This window comes from Lampetra planeri, chromosome 61, assembly GCF_965212315.1.
Source record: "Lampetra planeri chromosome 61, kcLamPlan1.2.h2, whole genome shotgun sequence".
Taxonomy (NCBI): Eukaryota; Metazoa; Chordata; class Hyperoartia; order Petromyzontiformes; family Petromyzontidae; genus Lampetra; species Lampetra planeri.
The window spans coordinates 2,204,962-2,232,454 of NC_136167.1; the positions used below are offsets into that span (position 1 = coordinate 2,204,962).

The following is a 27,493-nucleotide window of genomic DNA, read 5'->3' on the forward strand; positions in this document are numbered from 1 at the left end:
GTGAGCTGACCACTTGGGCCCCTCCGCACTTGAAGCATGAGCTGACCACTAGGGCCCCCGGCAGAGGTCGCAATCGGGTACCCGATACCCGTACCCTACCCGGCTACCCGTACCCGGCCGGGTACGGGTACCCGTTTGCGACCCTGGTGCGACCGGGTACGGGTAGGCCGTGAGTCACTGGTGAGTAACCGTTTGTCACTCATTTCGGGTAGGGTACGGGTAGGGAACGGGTACCCGTACCCGGCTGGGTACGGGTACCTATTTGCGACCCTGGTGCGGCCGGGTACGGGTAAGGAATCAAAACCCGTTTGCGACCTCTGGCCCCCGGGCCCCGCAGCGCTTAAAGCGTGAGCTGACCACTAGGGCCTTCAAGCCCCTCGGTGCACACATCGAGCGTAACACCTGGGCCGCTTGGTACATCGGGGTTCAGTCCATGTTGGACTAAATCTTCAATTATTGCTAAGGTGTCAGGCACCGGAACATTAGTGAACAGAGAAACCACATCAAAGCTGACTAGAAGATCATCTGGGGACAATGAAATGCCCTTGATTAGAGAGACAAGGTGAGCTGAATTAAGTACTGCTGAGGTAGTCTTGCCAGTGAATGGAAGCCAGGCGTCAGACAGAAAACGAGCTAGCTTGTAGGTAGGTGAGTTGATAGTGGAAACGATGGGCCGAAGTGGAGTGCTTTCTTTATGGATCTTAGGACGACCATAGAATCTGGGTGGTCAAGCAGCAGAAGGTTTGTGGGAGAGCCGTTTAGCTGGTTCAATTAGAGAGGTCGAACTAGTAATGATATTGTTGGTTTTTTGTAGTCAGGCTGTTAGTGGGAGCTTTGTTGATTTTGGAGTAGCTACTATCAATAAGGTTCTGGATTTTGTTGTATGTGGTTTATCCATGATGACAGTGGCATTGCCCTTGTCGGCTGAGAGGATGACTATGTGGTTGAATTTTGCTGTCACCCCCAAGCATATCCCAGTGGATGATATACCGTAATTTCCCAGGTTGATGTAGCCCTAAAAGGCTTGGGACACATCACGACAGATGTTGCTAGAGATGAAATTGCTACCATCCTTAAAAATGCTAAGAAACCCGTTAGTATTATCAGCAAAGACGAACGCTTGGAACTGGCAAAATTGAAAAGGAGGGATGACATAGACGTTCATATTCCAGTTTGTTAACAGCAGCAGGAATGTGGTGGAGTGATTCCTGGGCGTTGAGCCAATTGAGAGCCAAACTGGTAAAAGTTTAGCAGACTGTGTGACTGTGATGGTGGAGGGCCTTGGGTTGGACCTCTCAAACAGTAGAGGTCGGTCATATGACAATGCAAGCAACATGTCAGGAAAATACAATTGGCTACAGGCCCACCTGAAACAAAAAAAACCCTCTGATAGAGTCTGTGCCTTGTGCAGCGCATTCAATTAACTTAGTTGGTGTTAACACCTTGGACGGCAGTAGCCCAGAGGCTGACGAGTTTTTTTAACATGTTGCAGTAACTGTACACAATTTGCTCTTCATCCACACACAGATGGGGGAAAGTCTTTCGGAAGACCAATGTCAGACTGAAATCGCTGTCCAGTACTCGGAGTTCTCGGGCAGTCAGCCAAGGCACTGTGGAGAAATTACACCCATATTAGAGAGGCTTCAGTGGTATGTGCAATGATGATAATGAGAGAAGAGATACTCGAATTGAGGCCGCTGGACTACGTGCTAAATTGGACACCTTAGAGATGGTGTTCATGGCACGTTTCTGGGACGTCATACTTGACCGGTTCCACGCTACAAGCATGCACCTACAGAAAAGTGACATTGACATCTCTATAGCAGCACAGCTTTTGCCTTCGTTGTGGGATTTTGTGGCCGGACAGCGAGACCAGTTTGAGGCTTTTGAAAGGGCAGCCTTAAATGTGACAGGTGTCAGTCATATGAGCACGATCTTCAGCGAAAGAAGAAACCAAAAACATTTGCAGATCAGAGCTCATAGCCAGGTCTGACACTTTAGGGGAGGGAGAAGTTGAAAATAGAAACATTTTATGTGGTCACTGATAAGCTAGTGGCATGCCTTGAACATCGCTTGGACGCTTACAAGCATTTGACCAGTCTCTTTGGAGTTCTGTTTATGTCAGACCAGGTGTCTAACAGTGATGTCATAGTGGAAAAGGTAAATTCACTCTCCGCTGCATATCCATCAGAACTGGACATGAACTTTGCCAACGAACTCATCCAATTCAAGTCTTTCATGTCTGACTCTGAGGGTGAGAAGTGCCCAACTAAATTGCTTGAGACTTTGCAGGTCACTTCATCTGCAGTCAGCGTTCCCCAATGTTTTCGTGGCACTTTAACTTTCTAACTTTGCCAGTGACAAACTGCCAGGGTGAGCGGACATTTTCCCTTTTAAGCAGAATAAAAAAATGAGCTGCGGAGTAGCTTGTGCCAAACACGATTCAGCTCATTGTCACTTATGGCAATAGTCAGACCTTGTCAGACAGCTACATTTTGACGATCTAGTGGATATTTTGCGAGGAGGAAGGCAAGAAAGACACCAATATAGGAAAGCGGGGGGGGGGGCTCCAAAAGACATGTGCCCAGGTGGCCTCACGGGACCATGATCCAGCCCTATGTGTGCAGTATTGAAGCTATGGTGCAGTATTGAAGCTATGGTGCAGTGTTGAGTCTATAGTGCAATGTAGTCTGTGGGCAGTGTTGAATCTATGGGCAGTGTTGAATCTATGGGCAGTGCTGAGTCTATGGGCAGTGTTGAGTCTGGTGCAGTGTTGAGTCTCTGGTGCAGTGTTGAGTATATGGGCAGTGTTGAGTCTATGGTGCAGTGTTGAGTCTCTGGTGCAGTGTTGAGTCTATGGTGCAGTGTTGAGTCAATGGTGCAGTGTTGAGTCTCTGGTGCAGTGTTGAGTCTATGGTGCAGTGTTGAGTCAATGGTGCAGTGTTGAGTCTATGGTGCAGTGTTGAGTCTCTGGTGCAGTGTTGAGTTTATGGTGCAGTGTTGAGTCTATGGTGCAGTGTTGAGTCTATGGGCAGTGTTGAGTCTATGGTGCAGTGTTGAGTCTATGGGCAGTGTTGAGTCTATGGTGCAGTGTTGAGTCTATGGTGCAGTGTTGAGTCTATGGTGCAGTGTTGAGTCTAGAAGGCCAGCTGATTGTCACCAGCGCTGGGGGTGAGGGGTCTGGCACAGCGGTGGTCTTGACACCGGCTGGTCGTGGCTGCAGCATCCGACCACCATCAGCATCACTATTTGGTCAGTGACTGCCCCAATCGTCACGACATCACCATCCTATTGCGATGACATCCACGCTGACATCATACAATCACCATGACAACATCCAATCGCCAGAACATCCACCATGACATCATCCAATCACCATGACAACATCCAATCACCATGACAACATCCAATCACCATGACAACATCCAATCACCACATCTCATCCAACCATCGTTTATAAAATCCAATCAGGACATCATCCACCACCAGTGCAGGATTATCCTAGTTGCACAAGTAACTACATATACTACAGGCCCTGCACTTTCAAGGGCTCCGCGCTAAATGCTTTAAAGCTATCAATTCCGGTTCAATGATTCTGCACTTGCTCTATTACTATAGTACTATACCGCCTTCAACTTTTATGAACGACTGGGTGTTTAAGGTTAGCGATTTGTCGTATTATCTGGCTGTGTAGCAAATGAAAAAATACAATCACATTACTATGCAAGTTAAACATTTGTGTTTTAATATTAGTTTTTTAGGGCCCCTTTATAACGTACGCTACAGGCCCCGCACTAGCTTAATCCGGCACTGTCCACCGCGATATCATTCAACCACCATGGCATTAACAGCCAATCATCACGTCGCTAACCGGTCGCCTTGACAACGGTACTTAATTATATTTGTTGAACTTCTTTCGCGCCGTATGTAGCCGACCGCGCTCGCTCATCGCAGGAAGGGCAGCAAACAAAACGCAAGAAGCAGTTTTCAATCGAGACGATTCAAAAGTGCATTGGAACTCCGGTGGCTTCTCATAACATCGGAAGGGCGTTCCAGACGGCCGCAGATGCGCCTCCGAAAGCGCCGCGCGATGTGGCGACCACCGCCTTCATTTCGATGGCCAGCCGCAGAAGCCGCAGCCGCCGCCGCCGTGAGGATGGCGACCGCAGTTCGCGCGATGGTTTTATGTTCCATGACGACGGCACACGCTCGCCAGGCTCGATCCGCTCCGGCGTTCGTGTGCCACGACGCTTGCACCCACAGCAGCAACAGCAGCAGCACCGGCCAACGCAGGAGCACCTGCTAGCCGCCGCGGTGACACCGGCTGCCCGTCTACGACCTCCCATAGTCTCCTCTCCCCCTGAGAGCAAGTGGGCTTCCGGTAACACAGGCAAGCGCTAAATGAGACCAAATCCTTCTGGGATCGCGTTGCTGCCATCCTAGAATCTCGCCACCCAGGTCCACAGGAAAGCTGCTACTGCTGCTGTGCGGTACAGAGTGGAACAACGCGGACGTACAGAATAATGAACAGCTCATTTGAGACCCACACATTGTCATCGCACCTTCTCCAGGCTTTGACTTCCTCCTCCACCTCGAATACACCGACTGGTAGAACCATCAACTCACCTACCCACTCAGCCAGTCACTCACTTACCCACTCACTCACCTAACCATGCACCCAGTTACTCACCTACCCACTCACCCAGTCACTCACCCACCCAGTTACCCACGCACCCACTCACCCGGTCACTCATCTGCCCACCCGCTCACTCGCTCACTCATCATAGGGGGAACACCATCAACCGCGTCAGGCCGATGCTGCACCACACCTTCGTAGATGGAAAATAAAAGCCACAGGACTGGCGCAGGTTGTGGCCGCGCAGCACAAACTACGAAACCCATGGACACGCACGGAGTTGTCGCACAGATGTAGTTACACGTAGACTCGGTGGTGTGTTTAAAAATAAGCCACGGTGTGATTTTGGCCACGTAACCCAAAGAATACGTAGAGGAAGCAGGAGGAGGTACAGCGAAACTAAACAAACTTTTTACTGAAACCCTCATCATGGCCAGCAGCACCAGCAGCAGGAACTCCACATTGCCAACTGGCCTCTGAACATTACCGCCGATGCCATCGCGCGCAGGAAAATAATCGCATCGATTTTTTGTTTGTTATATACACAAGTCGTAAGCATTAAATAGATTTGATAGAATTGTTACACGAATACGTAGCAAAAACTTCATGATCTGGTGGTGTACGAGATGCAACACCGCAAGAGATTTAAACAAAACAAAAAAGTCCACACGATGGCAACAGGGCGGCATCGTTGATCTCCGCCCGTTGGGAATGTCTCGACCTCCACCCTCCACCCCCCTCCATGCCCTCCTCCACCTCCTCCGCCGTCGTCGTCGTCTTCACAAGTGGAACTCCACCTTCTGGGCGACGCTCTTGCAGCCCGTGACAGAGAAGATGCCCTCGTTCTCGGGAAAGTAGGCCATCTCATCGGCAACGGCCTTGGCCACACGCTCCACGGCGTCAAGCAGCTGCACCCCGCGTGACCGCGCCACCGCGCGCGCGCACATGCGCACGTGCCGGTGCTCCAGCGGCAAGAAGGGCACGAAGAAGTCGATGAGGTGCTTGTCAATGAGGCTCGCGTGCCAGAAGCCACCTGCAGGGCAGGCGGATGGAGAGAGAGAGAGACGCGCCGTACAGGGTGCTCGTTTGAGGCTGAGTCGACCTAGCGGAGGCCCGGGACCGGTTCGGATAATCGTCAACGGTGTTGTCCTTGAGCGGGAATCGAACTCGGGTCGTGGGGTTCGTAGGGCAGCGCGCTAACCGCTACACTACCGCTCCCCACTATGTTTCCCTTCTTGTTAGGCCGCAACAAATACAGATAGTCTCCGAGTTACGATGGTCCGACTTACGATACTTCGATCTTACGATGGTGATAGTGATACGGCAAAATTGTAAAATCTTAAAAATTTTGCGCGGCAGGCGAACGCAGCACCGTACGAGGTACGATACTGTACGTTCAATGCATGTATGATACGTAGCTTTAGTGATTTCATTTTAGGGTTACCACAGTACGATACGTTCAATGCATGTTAAAAGTATTTATAGCAGATAGGATTGTTTCCTGAAAAAAACTATCTAACACATTCCTGCGGAGGGAGCTGGTAGGAATGTTGGGTTGCTCGGTCAATGGCCAGGGTCAACGGCGGCGTGGTGTATTCCGTAAATATGCCCGACTGTGAGGGCGGGCACGAGCCGGTGTGAGTAGGTTAAACGTTGAGTTTTATAAGGGCACCACGGGGTGACCAGCCCCTCCCCACCCAGCCCTACCCCTCCCACCCCCCACCCAGCCCCTCCCCACCCAGCCCCTCTCCACCCTCCCCACCCAGCCCCTCTCCACCCTCCCCACCCAGCCCCTCCCCACCCTCCCCTCCCCACCCAGCCCCACATCCCCACCCAGCCCCTCCCTCCACACCGAGCCCCTCCCTGCACGACGGACGGACACAATAATCCCCTGTGGGCTGGTGTAACCAGGAGGTTCCTAACAGTATTAAATTGCAGTTCATATAGGTAGGCTAAGAATTTACCTTGTTTTGTTTACTTTACATTTTACTGTGCAATACAGTATTGTAATTAATAAATACATACAGTATATAGTTTATACAGTACGCTACTGTAAATTGCTCTGTTTTGCTAAATAATCACCATTCTTTAAGACTCCTGGGTAGGCTAGGCCATCTTCGACTTACGATATTTTTGACTTACGATGGGGTCGTCGTAACGCATCTCCATCGTAAGTAGAGGACTACCTGTACAAAGATCCCCCATCAGGGTAGCGAAGCGAGCTAACCAACGCTCCGCGCTGTACACACACGCGGGACCACAATAACAACAGCGGCAGCAGCCGTTTGCCACTAAGTGGCGGTGACGTAACCACGGCGCCTGTGCCAGGCCAGGTGCACCTTGAGGACCACGTGTGACGTGTCGAAGGCTCGCTGCTGGCAGCAGGTCACGGGACAGACCCAGGTGCCGTGGGTTGACCGACTGAGATGGCTGGCAGATGCACCACTTGTTCTCCCCATATCGAGCAAAACACACGCGCACACGCATGCGTGTACACGCGCACGCACGCCACGTACTGTTCTTGTCGTTGAAGGCGCGCAGAGTGAGCACCTTCTCCGTGTCCGCGAGGACGATCTCCTCGCGCTTGCGGCCCTCGTTCCAGAAGCGCAGCGCCACCTCGTTGATGTCGTTACCTCCGGCGTTACTGCACGGGGAGCGGGAAGGGAGGAGGGGACGAGCGGGGAGAGAGGAGAAGCGGCTCGTGACGTCGGTGGACGCGAGTCCCCGCGCCTCCGACGCGGTGCCCGCTGCACAACTCCTGTGAATCCCCACGACCCGCATGTGCGTGCACGTGTGCGCGTGTGTGTGTGTAGGTCGACTCAGCCTCAAATGAGTACCTGGTGCGGTATAGTAAACATCGCCACTGGTGAGACAAAGGCGGTTGGGGGCGTGGTGCTGACCACCCACCCCTTCGTGTACCGTTCCGGCCTTCATAGGTACTACTCGCTAACAGCACTTGCCCCTACATTCTGTTAAGGCTATACGGGGGATGTTTGTGTGTGTGTACACGTGTGTGTGTGTGTGTGTACACATGTGTGTGTGTGTGTGTACACGCGTGCGTGTGTGTGTACGCGTGTGTGCGTGTGTGTGTACACTAGAGGCCAACCGAAACTGAATATCTGGTTTCGGCCGAAACCGAAAGTAAAAAAAGTACTTTCGGCCAAAACCGAAAGTTTAACTTTCTGGCTTCGGCCGAAACAGAAACTATCCTGAAAGAGGCCATTTGCCAACTTTCGGCGCCGAAACCTAATTTCGGTCGGCCACTAGACGCGTCACAGACTCGCACGGATGCACACCCAAGCCCCTTCCTGCTGTGCGGAACCCATGTGGAGGAGGAGGTGGGGTGGGATGGGATGGGGTGGTGGGAGGGTTGAATTGGAACATTGGAGGGGTGGGTGGGTTGATGTGTGTGTGGTTGGTGGGCGGATGAGTGAGTGAGTGTGCGTGCGCGCATATGCACACTGTTGGTATCGGCACGCTGCTATAATCTGCTCAGTGTGCTGTGCGTGCGCGTGTCTGTGTGCTGTGCGAGCGTGTGCGTGTGTGGTGCGTGTCTGTGTGCTGTGCGTGCGTGTGTGTGTGTGGCAGAGGTGTGGACTCGAGTCATGTGACTTGGACTCGAGTCAGACTCGAGTCATGAATTTGATGACTTGCGACTCGACTTGGACTTGCATAACAATGACTTTGTCCCACCTATGAGATGTGGACTCGAGTCATGTGACTTGGACTCGAGTCAGACTCGAGTCATGAATTTGATGACTTGCGACTCGACTTGGACGTGCATAACAATGACTTTGTCCCACCTCTGGTGTGTGGTGCGTGCGTGTGTCTGTGTGCTGTGCGAGCGTGTGCGTGTGTGGTGCGTGTCTGTGTGCTGTGCGTGCGTGTGTGTGTGTGGTGCGTGCGCGTGTCTGTGTGCTGTGCGTGCGCCCGCGTGTGTGTGTGGTGCATGCGTGTGTGGTGCGTGCGCGCGTGTGTGTGGTGCGTGCGTGTAGCGCGTGTGTGTGTGTGTGTGTGTGGTGCGCGCGTGTGTGTGTGTGGTGCGCACGTGTGTGTGTGTGTGGTGCGTGTGTGTGTGTGGTGCATGCGCGTGTGTGTGGTGCATGCGTGTGTGTGTGTGGTGCGTGTGTGTGTGCCTCGAGCTGCCTGTGAGAGCCCAACCTCTGAGCCGCTCGAACAAAAGTGCTCCTGGTCAGCTGCTGCTGCGTGTGCTGGCTACGCGTGTGCTGCTTGCTGCTGCTCGCTAGTTTGGGGCCGTTCATAAATGACGTCACGCGATTTTGGACGATTTTTGACCCCCCCCCCCCCATCATCATCACACGGCATCACAAAAAGCCAGACCCCCCCCCTCAAATAAATATATAAAACATGCTTCAAATCGCTTTAAACTATTGTCATTGTAGTGCATATTTAATGTGGCGCTGCACTCTGATGTTGTAGGGGAAAACATTAAAAAGTCTATTTAATTAAGTAGAACGTGTTGTCTACATTTATTTAAAGTTGCGCATTATGATGTGACGTCACATTTCTCAACCCCCCCCCCTCATCACACATCGTCACAAATGTCTGACCCCCCCCCCCCCTAGGTGCGTGACGTCATTTATGGACGGCCCCTTTGGTGGTTTTGGGGGGGGGGAAGTTATTTTTTTCTTATTCTTCTCCGTCGTCTGTCTTATCCCCCCCCCACCACCACACCCCTCTCACCCCCATCCTTGCTTGAGTGTGCGTGCGTGTGTGCGCTGCTTGCGATCGCCGGAGAGAGGGAGGGGCGTCTGCCATCAACCACCACCGCCGCCGCTACTGCCTGGAGCCGCATGCGCGCGCGCACGTGTAGTTAGAGGCCGATCGAAACTGAATTTCTGGTTTCGGCCCGAAAACGAAACCATACCGAAAGTCAAAAACTGACTTTCGGCCGAAACCAAAACTCTGGCGATAGAGGCCATTTGCCAACTTTCGGCGCCGAAACCGAAACCGAATTTCGGTCGGCCTCTAGTGTACATGTGTCCGTGTGTACACGTGTGTGCGTGTGTGTACACGTGTGTGCGTGTGTGTGGGTACACCCATGCGTGTGTGTGTGTCCCGCCCGGAGCGGCCAGAGCGGCACCAACCTGAGGAAGATGAAGATGGCGTGGCGGTAGTCGACGCCGTCCAGGATGGGGTAGTAGTCGAGGAACGGCTTGATGGCGTCGATGAGGCCGGGGTGCATCTTGTCCATCTCGTCGAAGACGAACACGGAATGTTTGCACGCGGTTACGTTCCCGCGGATCCAGCCCTGCAGCTTCTCCTGAGTTGCGCGCCCGCACACGCGCACACACGCAAACAAGCACACGCGCGGGGAACCGTGAGCACGCAAATCTGACACGGGCTCGTTTAAAGTTTCTACTCAAGCTCACGATGGCAGTAAGCAACATGTCCAGGAGCCCAATGCTCAATGTGGACGTGGACGTCCTGCTGCTGATGCTGATTCTGCTTGCCAAGACGAGGAGCGCTTCAGGGAAAGGCGTAAGGAGATGCTAGGGTGGGCAACGTGACTCCGCGTGGAAGAGGGTGGTGGTGCCCCCTCCTGAAGGGCTACGGCGAGTGTTGGTTGGCTGATTTGGCTAGGGTTAGGGTCAGGGTTAGTGTCTGGGTGGCTAGTGTGGCTAGGGTCAGGGTTAGTGTCTGGGTGGCTAGTGTGGTTAGGGTCAGGGCTCGTGTCTGGGTGGCTAGTGTGGCTAGGGTCAGGGTTAGTGTCTGGGTGGCTAGTGTGGTTAGGGTCAGGGTTAGTGTCTGGGTGGCTGGTGTGGTTAGGGTCAGGGCTCGTGTCTGGGTGGCTAGTGTGGTTAGGGTCAGGGCTAGTGTCTGGGTGGCTAGTGTGGTTAGGGTCAGGGCTGGTGTCTGGGTGGCTAGTGTGGTTAGGGTCAGGGTTAGTGTCTGGGTGGCTAGTGTGGTTAGGGTCAGGGTTAGTGTCTGGGTGGCTAGTGTGGTTATGGTGAGGGTTAGTGTCTGGGTGGTTAGTGTGGTTAGGGTCAGGGTTAGTGTCTGGGTGGCTAGTGTGGTTAGGGTCAGGGCTCGTGTCTGGGTGGCTAGTGTGGTTAGGGTCAGGGTTAGTGTCTGGGTGGCTAGTGTGGTTAGGGTCAGGGTTAGTGTCTGGGTGGCTAGTGGGGTTAGGGTCAGGGCTCATGTCTGGGTGGCTAGTGTGGTTAGGGTCAGGGCTAGTGTCTGGGTGGCTAGTGTGGTTAGGGTCAGGGCTAGTGTCTGGGTGGCTAGTGTGGTTAGGGTCAGGGCTCATGTCTGGGTGGCTAGTGTGGTTAGGGTCAGGGCTAGTGTCTGGGTGGCTAGTGTGGCTAGGGTCAGGGTTAGTGTCTGGGTGACTAGTGTGGTTAGGGTCAGGGCTAGTCTCTGGGTGACTAGTGTGGTTAGGGTCAGGGTTAGTGTCTGGGTGGCTAGTGTGGTTAGGGTCAGGGTTAGTGTCTGGGTGGCTAGTGTGGTTAGGGTCAGGGTTAGTGTCTGGTTGGCTCGTGTGGTTAGGGGTGGGCTAGTGACTGGGTGGCTAGTGTGGTTAGGGTCAGGGTTAGTGTCTGGGTGGCTAGTGTGGTTATGGTGAGGGTTAGTGTCTGGGTGGCTAGTGTGGTTAGGGTCAGGGTTAGTGTCTGGGTGGCTAGTGTGGTTATGGTGAGGGTTAGTGTCTGGGTGGTTAGTGTGGTTAGGGTCAGGGTTAGTGTCTCGGTGGCTAGTGGGGTTAGGGTCAGGGTTAGTGTCTGGGTGGCTAGTGTGGTTAGGGTCAGGGTTAGTGTCTAGGTGGCTAGTGTGGTTAGGGTCAGGGCTCGTGTCTGGGTGGCTAGTGTGGTTAGGGTCAGGGTTAGTGTCTGGGTGGCTAGTGTGGTTAGGGTCAGGGTTAGTGTCTGGGTGGCTAGTGGGGTTAGGGTCAGGGCTCATGTCTGGGTGGCTAGTGTGGTTAGGGTCAGGGCTAGTGTCTGGGTGGCTAGTGTGGTTAGGGTCAGGGCTAGTGTCTGGGTGGCTAGTGTGGTTAGGGTCAGGGCTCATGTCTGGGTGGCTAGTGTGGTTAGGGTCAGGGCTAGTGTCTGGGTGGCTAGTGTGGCTAGGGTCAGGGTTAGTGTCTGGGTGACTAGTGTGGTTAGGGTCAGGGCTAGTCTCTGGGTGACTAGTGTGGTTAGGGTCAGGGTTAGTGTCTGGGTGGCTAGTGTGGTTAGGGTCAGGGTTAGTGTCTGGGTGGCTAGTGTGGTTAGGGTCAGGGTTAGTGTCTGGTTGGCTCGTGTGGTTAGGGGTGGGCTAGTGTCTGGGTGGCTAGTGTGGTTAGGGTCAGGGTTAGTGTCTGGGTGGCTAGTGTGGTTATGGTGAGGGTTAGTGTCTGGGTGGCTAGTGTGGTTAGGGTCAGGGTTAGTGTCTGGGTGGCTAGTGTGGTTATGGTGAGGGTTAGTGTCTGGGTGGTTAGTGTGGTTAGGGTCAGGGTTAGTGTCTGGGTGGCTAGTGGGGTTAGGGTCAGGGTTAGTGTCTGGGTGGCTAGTGTGGTTAGGGTCAGGGCTTGTGTCTGGGTGGCTAGTGTGGTTAGGGTCAGGGCTCGTGTCTGGGTGGCTGGTGTGGTCAGGGTCAGGGTTAGTGTCTGGGTGGCTAGTGTGGTTAGGGTCAGGGTTAGTGTCTGGGTGGATAGTGTGGTTAGGGTCAGGGGTAGTGTCTGGGTGGCTAGTGTGGTTAGGGTCAGGGGTAGTGTCTGGGTGGCTAGTGTGGTCAGGATCAGGGGTAGTGTCTGGGTGACTAGTGTGGTTATGGTCAGGGGTAGTGTCTAGTTGGCTAGTCATCCTCTGTCCAAGTCGTGCTCTCTTTCTCTCTCTCTCCAAGTGGTCTTCTCTCCCCGAGTCGTCCTCTCTCTCGATACGAGAGCGATAAGCGAATACTGTATGGCGGCGACGACGGTGTTACGAGTGGAAATGATCAGTATTGTCGCGATCGCGTGGCGGCCGTGGTGAGCACGCGGGCACCTTGTACGTGTCCACGTGGGCGGCGTGCGGGAAGTGCACCGTGGCCACGAACGTGTGAACAAAGTTGCTCTTCTGGCCCTCGAGGAAGAGGCTCTTGGCGATGATGTTCGACACAAAGTTCTTGCCGGTGCCCGTCCAGCCGTGAAAGGACAACGCCAGGGCCTTTTGCGGGCTCGGGTTGGTCGCGTACCTGCGTGGGGAGGGGAGGGGGCATGGGGAGGGGTGGGGGGACGACGACATGTTTTAACTAAACAATGTTCCTATTTATTTTACCAGGTGAGGAAGGAGCTCTGAGCCACTTTGCTCTCTTTCAAAATCATCCTGGCCACAACCGGTAGCTCGACCAAGTGGCTTTTGTCATCATCATCATCGTGGAGGAATTTATAGCAGCGGCCAAATATTCTCAAGTGTCAGGGTCGGGATCGAACCCACAACCTCCTGTGTACCAGGCGAGGTAGTTAACATCTCCTAGCCACCGTGATGATGACGAGCTGGGGCAGCTAAACGATGCATCAATAGAGACACTTTTTTATCCTCAATATTATACGAGCATCCAATCGTTGCGCGAGAGAACGGTTTGCTTATATAGTTTGTGTGATTCATAATGCAAACGATGCGCTAATTTTTACACGAGCGGCAATGCAATCAACCGAACTGTACAAATGCCAAACAGTTTAAATTGTGCAGGAAAGGCGAGGCTAATTGCAGATACTTGACAAGCCTAGGTGATGAGTAGTTGTACGTCTAGAAGTGTTCGGAACTCTCGCAGAGAGCAGCGCATCACCTTGTGCTAGAGAACTGTCTGCAGAAGACGCTTTCGCAGAACTACTTCCGAGTTCAGGGGGTTTCTTACTTAAATGAACGACTGCAGAAAAAAATCTGTCCAGATGGCCCATAGGCTGACGGATCAAACTGCTATGCCAGGTGTTGGCTGCTGCAGTGATGGTGGCAATGTTGGTGTTTCTTGTGGTAATGGTGGTGGTGTGGGGAGCGGTGGTGCAACGGTTAGTGCGCTGAGCTACGAACCCGGCGACCCGAGTTCGATTCCCACTCACGGCCAACACCGGTGTGACGATTATCTGAACCGGTCCCGGGCCTCCCCTAGGTCGACTCAGCCTCAAATGAATAGCTGGTGCGGTGTATAATACACATCGCCATTGGGGAGACAAAGGCGGTCGGACGTGGTGCTGGCCACCCACCCCCTCGTGTCCCATGTCGGCCTTCATAGGCACTCGCTAACAGCACTTGCCCCTACAGTCTGTTAAGACTACAGGGGGGATCTTTGTGTCTGTGTGTAATTGTGCAAGCCAACGTCAGGACTCGAGGTAGGCGAAAATGGGTGCCACTCGCTAACAGATTTTGCTCCAACAGTCTCTTAAGGCTATAAGGGGGGGGGGTCTTTGTATTTGGTGTGTTGGTGTGGATGTGCCGTACCCGCCCATGGCCCTGAACACCACGTGGTGCACCAGGTGCTGCCCGAAGAGTTGTTGGTCCAGCTCCTCTTTGAGAACTGTGGGCACAACGGCGGAGAGCAGCTGGTGAGGTCGCGCTACACACCCCACACGGGCAACGTGCCCTCGCCCTCGCGCCAAAGGGCTTGCCACAAAAGAACCACAATCTCGTCAAGGAACACAAAGCATCATCACGTCAACTCTGGTTTTCCTCGCAGCAGCGGCAGCGGCTTCCGGATGGCCACCAAACGAAGTCGGTGGTCACCGCATCGTGCGGCGCTTTGGGATGTGCTTCTGCGGCCGGCTGGAACGCTCTTCCGATATCAGCAAGCTACTGAAGCGTTGCACTTTTTTAAATCAACTAGACTCAAAACTAATATCTTCAGAACTGCTTTCTGTGTTCAGTTTGCCGTCCTTCTCCCACACCTCCGATTAGCTCGGCTGGTTACGTACGGTGCGAAAGAAGTTCAACATACATACAATCATACCCCAATTTACATCTCACCCTTTGACGTCGTTTCTCAAATTTTTCATGATGCGAATTGGACATAATGCAATTCATGCATTAAGCATGCGAACGAACGGAAATCCGTCGCAAGAGTATGAATAAGCTGTTGTAAGGCTGCCTCGGCACAGCGTCGCACACAGGGCGGGATGCTGCTGGATGCTTCTAGATGCTACCCACGCGCCTCGGTCTTTGTTCGGCCTGTGTAACGCATCTCACGTGTTATCGCGGACCGGACTGTAACCCATATTATATATTGGTTATAACGAGACTTTTCAGTAACGTGATGTTCTTCAGGAACGCAATTACCATGTTATAGGGGAACACGACCCTACTTCGTCACTTTAGTAACCCTTTCCCGAGATGCCTGCAGGTTGCAGGGTGCGGTCCCGTTCACCGCTGAACCTCGGGACGCGGCGAGCTTTTCAGCGTTCATTTTATTCAGGCGTAGTAGCAGCGCCGTTGTTTCTAAAGACGTCGTACTCACCGCAGAGAACCGTAGCGACGTCCGCACTCTACGAAAGCCGGCGCCAAAGTGTGCCACACGCCCTCCTGCATGGCCTTTTACTTCCGATGACGTACTGACGACGTTCCAATGACGTGCACGTACGTCATCAGAGCGGGAAAGGGTTAACACCGCTACGCGACTTCCGTCGCCTCAACCCAAATTCACGTCGCTAACAGCATCGCCCGTCCTTTCTCGTTATCCGTCGCCTCTCAGCCTTCGCCTCCAACCACCCCAGTACCCAAACCACAATGTACTGCCTCCGTTCTAGAACGCGGTCGTTGCGTTCCCGAAGAACGCCGCGTTATGGAAAAATCGCATCGTACACAACATACAATAAAGCGCAGTCCGCGACAACGCGCGAGATGCGTGACGCAGGCCGAACAAAGACCGAGGCGCGTGGGTAGCATCTAGAAGCATCCCAATGCCTTGTGCGATGACGAGGCTACGCCGAGGCAGCCGTACAACCGCTTATTCCTACTCGCGCTGCGACGGAGTTCCGTTCGCTCGATCGCGTTCTATCCAATTCGCATCCGCGTCATATATATATATATTTAAAAAGGTGTTCCCTAATACGTTCACCGCGTGATAACCAATTCGCGTTATGAAAACTACGCAGCGTTATAGGAGAACAAGGACTGTATTATTTACATAAACTGGGCTGTTGTTGTAAGATCCCTTGGCACCACACTGCCCGTATACGCGTGCAGAGCCCATTGTAATTCTACAGGGTGGCCCGAGACCCAGGACACGTAGGGTTATCATATATATGTTCTAATAAATTCCGTAGGGTTATTTCACTTATTTTAACAAATTACATAGGGTTATTGTAACAACTCAAATAGAGTAATAGTTATTTTAGCAAATCGTTTCGGGTTATTTCATTCATTTGAACATGTTCAAACTGACTTCACAGTAATGCACATGAACTCCTTTTTTTTTAATTAATGTATGGGTGTAACCTTTGAATATTCATCAATTATGTTTCATGTGTCTCCATTCTGGGTTCTTGGTCGAGTTTTGTAAACGGCGGATTTGAGGTGAACTCCCCCCACAGGAAGAGGAAAAAGAGATGTTAATAACAATACAAAGTCAAATATTAACTTAAATGAAAATGTTTTTCATGCCAGTGTTAAAATAAATGTAATAATCCGATGTGTCCTGGTGCCGTCGGTGGCGAGATGTTAACTACCTCGCCTGGTCTACAGGAGGCCGTGGGTTTGATCGTGACCCTGATGCCTGCAGTATATTTGGAGTTTGCGTGTCTCTCTCTCATCATCATCACGGTGGCTATGGGATGTTGACTACCTCGCCTGGTATACAGGAAGTCGTGGGTTTGATCGCGACCCTGATGCCTGCTGTATATTTGGAGTTTGCGTGTCTCTCTCTCATCATCATCACGGTGGCTAAGAGATGTTGACTACCTTGCCTGATCTACAGGAGGCTGTGGGTTCGATCTCGACCCTGATGCCTGCTGTATATTTGGAGTTTGCGTGTCTCTCTCTCATCATGATCACGGTGGCTATGAGATGTTGACTACCTCGCCTGGTCTACACGAGGCCGTGGGTTCGATCACGACCCTGACGCCTGCAGTATATTTGGAGTTTGCGTGTCTCTCTCTCATCATCATCAAGGTGGCTAGGAGATGTTGACTACCTCGCCTGGTCTACAGGAGGCCGTGGGTTTGATCGCGACCCTGATGCCTGCAGTATATTTGGAGTTTGCGTGTCTCTCTCTCATCATCATCACGGTGGCTATGAGATGTTGACTACCTCGCCTGGTGTACAGGAGGTCGTGGGTTCGATCACGACCCTGATGCCTGCTGTATATTTGGAGTTTGCAAACTCAGCGAGGACTAAGATAGTGAAGGAAAGTACCTGTAACGACACGGTAATCACACACTCTCACCGTAACACGGGGGCCAATGCATGTGCACGTTCGTTTTGATGTTCGTTGCTTTTAATGTTCGCAAACGGGGTTTGACTGGTACCTACCAGATTGTTTTTGATACGTGTGATCATTGCTCTGACGTTTACAATGAAGAGGCCACTCTGGCAGTGGTAAGAGCTGATATAATTACCTCACCTATATAAGCGGCGGTTAAGATGAAGGCAGCGTTCTCAGAGGAGTCATTGGACACGGCTGAGACCTCTCATTTGAGCAGGGCAGAAAAGCGTGACTCTGTTTTCGCTGACACTTTAACACTGTGATAACATACAATGCTTAGACGCGCGGATGTGAAGTTATCCTTCTATTGAAAGCGGACACGGTTATGTACATCGCTATTAATAGCCTAAAGCAATGTGAACATTCATACCGAAATATGGGAAGTAGTTATTGAAAGTGTTGTTTTTCTGTGGTGGTGACTACAATTGTACGGTCTGGAATGAGGTGGCACTACCTCACCGTATGCACAGTACGTACGCTGAACTTCTTTCGCACCATACGCAGCCAACCGTGCTAATCGGAGGTGCGGTAGGAGAACAAACTAAACACGCAAAAAGGAGTTCTAAAGAAACGCGTCTTCAATCTGGATATGAAAGTGCATAGGTCCAGCGGCTTCCTAATATCGGAAGGAGGATCTTTCCAGGGGGTCTGCAGTCGCGCATCTGAAAGCGCCATGCGACGCGGCAACCACTGTCTTTGTCCGTTGGCCAGCCAAAAAGCCGCCGCCGCTGCTGCTGCTGCTGCTGCGGAGATGACCGCGGTTTGCGCGATGACGGTGTCGCAACAGCCCTAGTAGCATTGTTCGAGATTAGCGTGGGTGTTGTACACAAGATCAAGCAAGGGTCAAGAGGATGTCTTGTGCGGAAAGAGACACGAACTTGGGACCCTTGACGCACGCGTAACGGCTCTCCGGTGCGAACAAAGGCAAAGATCCCCCGTGTAGCCTGTAACAGACTGTTGGGGCAAGTGCTGTTAGAGAACACCTACGAAGGCGGCCACGGCTACACGAGGGGGTGTGTGGCCAGCACCACGCCCGGCCGCCTTTGCCTCGTCCAGTAGCGACTTTTACTACACACTGCACCAACTACTCATTTGAGGCCGAGTCAACCGTGGCGAGAAGACCCAGGACCGGTTCAGATAATCGTCACTGGGTGTTGGCCGTGAGCGGGAATCGAACTCGGGTCGCCGGGTTCGTAGCGCAGCGTAGTGCTAACCGCATAACTATAATACCCGCTCCGGTGCCGACAGCGACACACACACACGTCTGTATTCCGTGGGACGTTGTAGGAGTGAAGCGTCTTGCTGCTGTACTTCGCTCCGATGTGAAGTAAACATTGCACTGCAAACTTCCATCTGCATCAGTGGCTCTTCTGTCACCGATACGGAACGGAAGTCACTCGGTGTCGCCGCAGATTCTCCCGGTCAATTCGATTTCGCCCCGTACGCGACGGCTACCTCCGGATTAAAGGGGCGAGTTCGGAGAAGTGGAGTCGGGGAACGTGGGTGGAGATGGTAAGGTGGACGATAACGTTTAAAAACACGCTTTTTAATTGGCACATGAATAATGATCAAGAATGATTGCAATCCTCGATCACCATGATGATGATGATTACAATGAATTATCATTATAATTGTGATACTACTGTGATGATATGACCATGCTCTCGTCATCAAACACAGCAGGAGGACAGGTCCCTCCTCAGGTTTCACACCTGATGACGGTTGCTTCTGTTGCAACCGAAATGTCGCGATCTATTATTTTTTCTACCCACGTGACTTTACTGAAAGAACCAAAGAGTATGGATTCCTGCAGTCACGAAAGCTTCAAATCTAGATTGATATGACCATGATGAATACGATTATAATTCCTCATCAACCTAATTGATAATGAAGAATGATATCAATTTGGATGGCTGACCATGAAGTATTTGAAGATGACCATCACCACCACCACCACCACCACGATGATAATGATGAAGAGTGTTTTCTGATCACCATGATCAGGGGTCGGAAAACCTTTCACGGAAGAGGAAGAGCCATTCATGGTTTTGTCTCCGACCCAATTAGTTCACAGAGAGCCGCATCACACGCACAGCTACTTGTACACGCGCACAGCAGCGCGTATAGAGCAGACGACAACAACAACAACACATTCTGACTCAAATAAACAAAGTAGGTGATGGAATAAAGTGCGTCTATTTAGCTGTTTATCCCCCCTGGGTTATTCTTGAACAAGACAGTTTGACTGTTGTGCATTTTGTGTGTCGCCAAGACATTCAACAGTGACGCCATTGCCTGCCATATTTCATCAATTATCTTTACGTTAAATTACGTTTGAAGATTAAAATTTTGTTTTAAACGGGCTGCCCGCTCTGGGGGCAACCAAAGAGCCACCGCATGCGGCTTGGCAGCCGAAGGTTGCCGACCCCTGACCATGATAATTGATGACGGGGGGGAGGGGGGGGGTCCATGTGGCGGACCCCACCTGTTCATGATTATTAATGAGGGGGGCTGGTCGACGTGGAGTGACGTCACGTGCGTTACACACAGACATTCTTGGCTCATTATATTAGCAACTTGCCTTTTGCCCATCCAAGGACGGGTGTGTTGCAGTGAATCTGAAACTTGCAAGCGAAAGGCAGCTCGCGACGTGATATATTCATTGCATCGATTCGTGTGCAATTTGTAAGGGCGCGGTGACACAGACTTATTTCATTTGAAGGTTATAATCCCGTGTTCATCACGACGTCCTTTTTACTTCGATGTCTCAACAGCGTGACGGAGATCGCGTGACGTGAGGGTTCTGCCTTAGTAGTGAGGGTTGTGAGTTGACGCCGAGGAGGGGGGAGGAGGCGCCTCGGCCCCCCCATGTGGAGTGACGTCACCCGCTAATTATTATTAATGGGGGGGGGTGTCCATTTGGAGTACGTCATCTGTTAATGGTTATTAATGAGGGGGGCTGGTCGACGTGGAGTGACGTCACGAGCGTTAGGGACAGACATTCCTGGATGATTATTGGGTATGTGCATGAGGCGAGATGCTACACTGTTGGCAGGTGACATCATCATAGACGTTATCAGCCATTGTCACCATCATAGTCATCATATCATCAGTCGTCATCACCATATCATAGCCATCATCAGTCATCATATCATCATAGATATCATATATGTAATAGACATCAGCCATCATCACCATAGTCATCATCATAGCATAGACATTAGTCATCATCATAGTCATCATAGACATCATCAGTAATCACAATAGTCATCATATCATCACAGACATCATCATCACAGTCATCATCATATCATCGCCACGGCCATTATCGCCATGGTCATCATCATATCATCATCATCATCATATTCATACTCTTTGTTTTTTTTCGGTAAAGTCACATAGGTAAAATACACAATAAAATAAATGAAAACAACTAAATTAAATCACGACATTTTGGGCACAACACAAGCGTCCTTCTTCAGGTGGGGACAACGTAGCGAAAGCACAACCGCTTAAGTGTGTCTAAGAGATGGCTGTGATGAGGGATTATATAGTCGCGGGGGATGGAAGGAGGGGGGCATGGTGAGAGGGAGGGCTGTGGACTGGGAGGCAACGTTGTGAAATCAACGGACGCTGGGAGGAAACGCATGGAGTTCAAACTGAAGCTTTGTGATGCAGGGGGCGGAAGTAGATAAGAAAGCTAAGATTAAGCAACCTTTTGTTATGCTGCCGGGGGGGTAAATTATGAAATGCGCAAGATGAAAAACAACGTGTGGTAATGGTGATGGTAGTGTGTGAAGCTGGGGGTAACAGACTGGGAATATGGATATGATTATGAAAATAAATCTAAACTGGCTGTCTAGCAGTACACTGCACAGCAGCTAAAGTTTAACTTGGTTAATTACATCCTTCCAATGATTGCTCAATTTGAATCCATCATCTCGGTTGAAGTTATGTCTATGTTTGTATATCTGGATGGCTTCATGGACAAATCTTTGGTAGTATCCAGAAGGCTTGCAGAGTACCTTGGTATCGGGGAACACAATGTCATGAGAACCAGCAGTATTATAACAGTGGTAAGCTACGGCCGAAGAATTCGTACTGTCGTGCTTCAAATCCGACTTGTGCTCGCGAATGCGGTCAAAAATATGTTGTTTAGTTTCCCCGGCATAACAATCACCACAGGTGCAACTCAGTTTGTAGACACCAGGGTTCTGTAAGTCAGGAATGACATCCTTTACGGATGAGATCAGATCACGGATTTTGTGTACTGTCCTGAATCGGACCTGGATCTTGTGTTTCTTTAGAGTTTTGGGAATCTTTTTGATAATGCCTGCTATGTATGGCAACGTAATGATTTTGATCGGAGTCTCAGGGGGCTGTTTCTGCACGATGAGAGAAACAGCCTGGCGGATAGCACGGTCCCAGTATCCGTTCATCTTGAGGACCAGATGTACATGTTCCAATTCAATGGCCAGGTGGTGTTGGTCAGATATGCAGTGGGCCCTATGGTGTAGTGTTTTGATGAGGGAATTATTTTGTGCCGGATGTTGGTGGGAATCAGGCTTCAAGTAGGAATCTGTGTGGGTGGCCTTCCTGTCCCCACCTGAAGAAGCACGCTTGTGTTGCGCCCGAAACATCGTGACTTAATTTAGTTGTTTTCATTTATTTTATTTTTTTACCTACATGACGTTACTGAAAAAACCCATCATATCATCACAGACATCATCATCTTAGACATCATCATAGTCATCACAGTCATTAAAATATCATCAGCATATCATCATTACAGGCATCATCATAGTCACCACAGCCATCATCACAGTCATATCATCATTAGCATATCATCATCATCACCACCACAGACATCATATCATCACCACAGTCATCATCATATCATCACAGACATCATCATCACAGGCATCATCAGTCACCGGTGACGTTGAGCTGTACCATCATCACCGACATCATCACAGCTATCATCATCATCACAGTCATCACCACAGACATCACCACAGACATCACCATCACAGACATCATCATATCATCACAGACATCACCGTCACAGACATCATCAGTCACCGGTGACGTTGAGCTGTATCCATCATCACAGACATGATCATCACATACATCATCATAACAGACATGATCATCACAGTCATCATCACAGACATCATCATCACAGCCATCATCATCATCACAGACATGATCAGTCACCGGTGACGTTGAGCTGTATCCATCATCACAGACATGATCATCACAGATATCACCATCACAGACATCATCACAGACATCATTACAGCCATCATCACAGTCATCATCACAGTCATCATCACAGCCACCATCACAGACATCATCAGTCACTGGTGACGTTGCGCTGTATCCATCATCACAGACATGATCATCACAGCTATCATCATCACAGTCATCACCACAGACATCATCATAACAGACATCATCATCACAGACATCATCAGTCACCGGTGACGTTGAGCTGTATCCATCATCACACACATCATCATCACAGACATGATCATCACAGATATCACCATAACAGACATCATCACAGACATCATCACAGACATCATCAGTCACCGGTGACGTTGAGCTGTATCCATCATCACAGACATCATCACAGACATCATCATCACAGACATCATTATCACAGACATCATCATCACAGACATGATCATCACAGCTATCATCATCACAGACATCATCAGTCACCGGTGACGTTGAGCTGTATCCATCATCACAGACATGATCATCACAGACATCACCATCACAGACATCATCAGTCACCGGTGACGTTGGGCTGTATCCATCACCACAGTCATAATCACAGCCATCATCATCACAGTCATCATCACAGACATCATCACAGCCATCATCACAGACATCATCATCACAGACATCATCATCACAGGCATGATCATCACAGCTATCATCATCACAGACATCATCAGTCACTGGTGATGTTGAGCTGTATCCATCATCACAGACATGATCATCACAGACATCACCATCACAGACATCACCATCACAGACATCATCACAGTCATCATCACAGTCATCATCAGTCACCGGTGACGTTGAGCTGTATCCATCATCACAGACATGATCATCACAGACATCACCATCACAGACATCATCAGTCACCGGTGACATTGAGCTGTAGCCATCATCACAGCTATCATCATCACAGTCACCATCACAGACATCATCAGTCACCGGTGACGTTGAGCTGTATCCATCATCACAGACATCATCATCACAGTCACCATCACAGACATCATCAGTCACCGGTGACGTTGAGCTGTATCCATCATCACAGACATCATCATCACAGTCACCATCACAGACATCACCAGTCACCGGTGACATTGAGCTGTATCCATCATCACAGACATCATCACAGACATGATCATCACAGAAATCACCATAACAGACATCATCACAGACATCATCACAGTCACGTCTAAAGATAAAATAATAAATTAAATTAAATAATAGAATACGACGTTTCGATTGCAACACAAGCAATCATCATCAGGTATAATGAAATAGCGACATAATATCTAACCAGAAAACTATAGACAGACATATTAGCAGACATGTATGTATCTTGTGATATCTGTCTGCTAATATGTCTGTCTATAGTTTTCTGGTTAGATATTATGTCGCTATTTCATTATACCTGATGATGATTGCTTGTGTTGCAATCGAAACGTCGTATTCTATTATTTAATTTAATTTATTATTTTATCTTTAGACGTGACTTAACCGAAAGAACCAAATAATAATTCCTGCAGTCACGAAAGTTCTAAAATTAAGATTGAACCACTTCTACGGGGAAGTTTTAAGCTTATCTTTTTTCTCTCTCTCTGGCGACTTGTTTTCTCTGCCTGTGTCCTCTTTAGAATGTTCACACTTAAATTCTAACTTAGCAATCTTTGAAATACGTAATCAACCAGGCTATGCGTTAATTGTGTGTTGACCGACCCTCTGTGTTGTATTACATTACATTTCGATATTTTACTAGGTTATTTAATTTTAGTGTGTCTTTCTCCTGATTTTCAGGCTTGCTTGCTGTGCCATCGTACTCGCAGCACCACGTTTTCTTTTGGACCACTCATTGATATGCTAATTTTTTCTAACCCCCCTCCCTCTCTCTGCCTCCGCCCCCCCTCTGTCTATTTAAGGCCACCCCACAGAGACGATCACCCCTCTCTGTCACCTGTGTTGCTCTCGCTATGTATGTATCTTGTGATATCTGTCTGCTAATATGTCTGTCTATAGTTTTCTGGTTAGATATTATGTCGCTATTTCATTATACCTGATGATGATTGCTTGTGTTGCAATCGAAACGTCGTATTCTATTATTTAATTTAATTTATTATTTTATCTTTAGACGTGACTTAACCGAAAGAACCAAATAATAATTCCTGCAGTCACGAAAGTTCTAAAATTAAGATTGAACCACTTCTACGGGGAAGTTTTAAGCTTATCTTTTTTCTCTCTCTCTGGCGACTTGTTTTCTCTGCCTGTGTCCTCTTTAGAATGTTCACACTTAAATTCTAACTTAGCAATCTTTGAAATACGTAATCAACCAGGCTATGCGTTAATTGTGTGTTGACCGACCCTCTGTGTTGTATTACATTACATTTCGATATTTTACTAGGTTATTTAATTTTAGTGTGTCTTTCTCCTGATTTTCAGGCTTGCTTGCTGTGCCATCGTACTCGCAGCACCACGTTTTCTTTTGGACCACTCATTGATATGCTAATTTTTTCTAACCCCCCTCCCTCTCTCTGCCTCCGCCCCCCCTCTGTCTATTTAAGGCCACCCCACAGAGACGATCACCCCTCTCTGTCACCTGTGTTGCTCTCGCTATGTATGTATCTTGTGATATCTGTCTGCTAATATGTCTGTCTATAGTTTTCTGGTTAGATATTATGTCGCTATTTCATTATACCTGATGATGATTGCTTGTGTTGCAATCGAAACGTCGTATTCTATTATTTAATTTAATTTATTATTTTATCTTTAGACGTGACTTAACCGAAAGAACCAAATAATAATTCCTGCAGTCACGAAAGTTCTAAAATTAAGATTGAACCACTTCTACGGGGAAGTTTTAAGCTTATCTTTTTTCTCTCTCTCTGGCGACTTGTTTTCTCTGCCTGTGTCCTCTTTAGAATGTTCACACTTAAATTCTAACTTAGCAATCTTTGAAATACGTAATCAACCAGGCTATGCGTTAATTGTGTGTTGACCGACCCTCTGTGTTGTATTACATTACATTTCGATATTTTACTAGGTTATTTAATTTTAGTGTGTCTTTCTCCTGATTTTCAGGCTTGCTTGCTGTGCCATCGTACTCGCAGCACCACGTTTTCTTTTGGACCACTCATTGATATGCTAATTTTTTCTAACCCCCCTCCCTCTCTCTGCCTCCGCCCCCCCTCTGTCTATTTAAGGCCACCCCACAGAGACGATCACCCCTCTCTGTCACCTGTGTTGCTCTCGCTATGTATGTATCTTGTGATATCTGTCTGCTAATATGTCTGTCTATAGTTTTCTGGTTAGATATTATGTCGCTATTTCATTATACCTGATGATGATTGCTTGTGTTGCAATCGAAACGTCGTATTCTATTATTTAATTTAATTTATTATTTTATCTTTAGACGTGACTTAACCGAAAGAACCAAATAATAATTCCTGCAGTCACGAAAGTTCTAAAATTAAGATCATCACAGTCATCATCACAGTCATCATCACAGACATCATCATAACAGACATGATCATCACAGTCATCATCACAGACATCATCATCACAAACATCACCATCACAGTCATCATCACAGACATCACCATCACAGTCATCACAGACACCATCAGTCACCGGTGACGTTGAGCTGTATCCAGGGCTCGCTGCAGCATTCGCCCAGCCAGCAGGCGACGCGCGGCCCGCTGTAGGAGAGGAGGCAGGTGAGGGCCGATGCCGTGGCCACGGCCAGCGTCGTCACCACGGGCTCGAAGGCGCCCACGCGGCACGGCAATGGGCCCAGCAGCAGGGGCAGCAGCAGGAGCAGCAGCAGCGTGGAGTTACGCATGGCGGGACTCGGGTGGTGGGGTGGGGGGCAAGGAAACTGCCCTTCTTAGCTCTCTCTGACTGAGTGACTGCCCCCCACACACCGCTGCTGATGGATGGGTTCGTGTGGGGTGGGCAAGGAAGCTGCCCTTCTTGGCTCTCTCTGAGTGACTGCCCCCCACACACCGCTGCTGATGGATGGGTTCCTGTGAGGTGGGCAAGGAAGCTGCCCTTCTTAGCGCTCTCTGACTGACTGCCCCCCACACACCGCTGCTGATGGATTCGTGTGGGGTGGGCAAGGAAGCTGCCCTTCTTAGCTCTCTCTGAGTGACTGCCCTCCACACACCGCTGCTGATGAGTGGGTTCGGGTGGGGTGGGCAAGGATGCTGCCCTTCTTAGCTCTCTCTGACTGAGTGACTGCCCCCCACACACCGCTGCTGATGAGTGGGTTCGGGTGGGGTGGGCAAGGAAGCTGCCCTTCTTAGCTCTCTCTCTGACTGAGTGACTGCCCCTTCACACACCGCTGCTGATGGATGGGTTCGTGTGGGGTGGGCAAGGAAGCTGCCCTTCTTAGCTCTCTCTCTCTGACTGAGTGACTGCCCCCCACACACCGCAAGCTGATGGATGTTGCTGCCCACGCACAACGCTCAAGTGGCCTAGCGCTGCTCCCCCCCCCCCCCCCCCCAAGATCCCTCTCCCTCCCTCGATGGACGGACCCTGCCCTCGTAGCCCAGCGATGCCCCCACTCACGGTACCGATGAGCCCCTGGCTGCCCTGCACCCTCTGAGCGCCCCGTACCCGCTGCCCGCTGCTGCTATGTCGCTGCTGCCCGGAGCTGCCCAACAACTTCCGGGGTCTTCCCCCCACACGCCCCGCCCCCACGGTGCAAGTGGAAACCGTAGCGCGGATAGGCGAGTTTCCGGGCGGTGGCGCTAGAAATAGTAGAACGCATCGGGCGCCTTCCCGGCAGTGACGGCGCGCCGCCGCTGTGGTGAGGTCATAGTGAGGTCATCGTGAGATCATCGTGAGCGTGAGATCATAGGTGAGGTCATAGTGAGGTGAGGTCATAGGTGAGGTCGTAGTGAGGTGAGAGTGACGTCATAGTGAGGTGAGGTCATAGGTGAGGTCATAGTGAGGTCAGAGTGAGGTCATAGTGAGGTGAGGTTACAGTGAGGTGAGAGTGACGTCATAGTGAGGTCATCGTGAGGTGAGGTCATAGTGAGGTCATAGTGAGGTGAGGTCATAGTGAGGTGAGAGTGAGGTCAGCGTGAGGTCAGCGTGAGGTCAGAGTGAGGTCATAGGTGAGGTCATAGTGAGGTGAGATCATAGTGAGGTCATAATGAGGTGAGAGTGAGGTCAGCGTGAGGTCAGCAT

General features: G+C 50.3%; 1 protein-coding gene across 3 annotated transcripts; it reads right to left on the reverse strand.

Annotated features, from left to right (window-relative positions):
• Nucleotides 1–3,437: 3,437 nt before the first annotated feature.
• LOC144736597 (torsin-1B-like) lies at nucleotides 3,438–26,797 on the reverse strand. 3 transcript variants are annotated; one of them, XM_078619161.1, is made up of 6 exons: nucleotides 25,931–26,797; nucleotides 14,050–14,125; nucleotides 12,616–12,805; nucleotides 9,745–9,920; nucleotides 7,153–7,280; nucleotides 3,438–5,669 (listed from the first exon to the last, which is right to left on the reverse strand). In XM_078619161.1, exons 1-6 carry the CDS (start codon nucleotides 26,139–26,141, stop codon nucleotides 5,416–5,418), a joined length of 1,035 nt encoding a protein of 344 aa, XP_078475287.1. In that variant the 5' UTR covers nucleotides 26,142–26,797; the 3' UTR covers nucleotides 3,438–5,415. The 3 variants fall into 3 exon arrangements, with proteins under 3 accessions (XP_078475287.1, XP_078475289.1, XP_078475288.1); XM_078619163.1 differs by lacking the exon at nucleotides 25,931–26,797 and adding an exon at nucleotides 22,106–22,126; XM_078619162.1 differs by lacking the exon at nucleotides 25,931–26,797 and adding an exon at nucleotides 21,958–22,060.
• Between the last annotated feature and the right edge of the window lie 696 nt (nucleotides 26,798–27,493).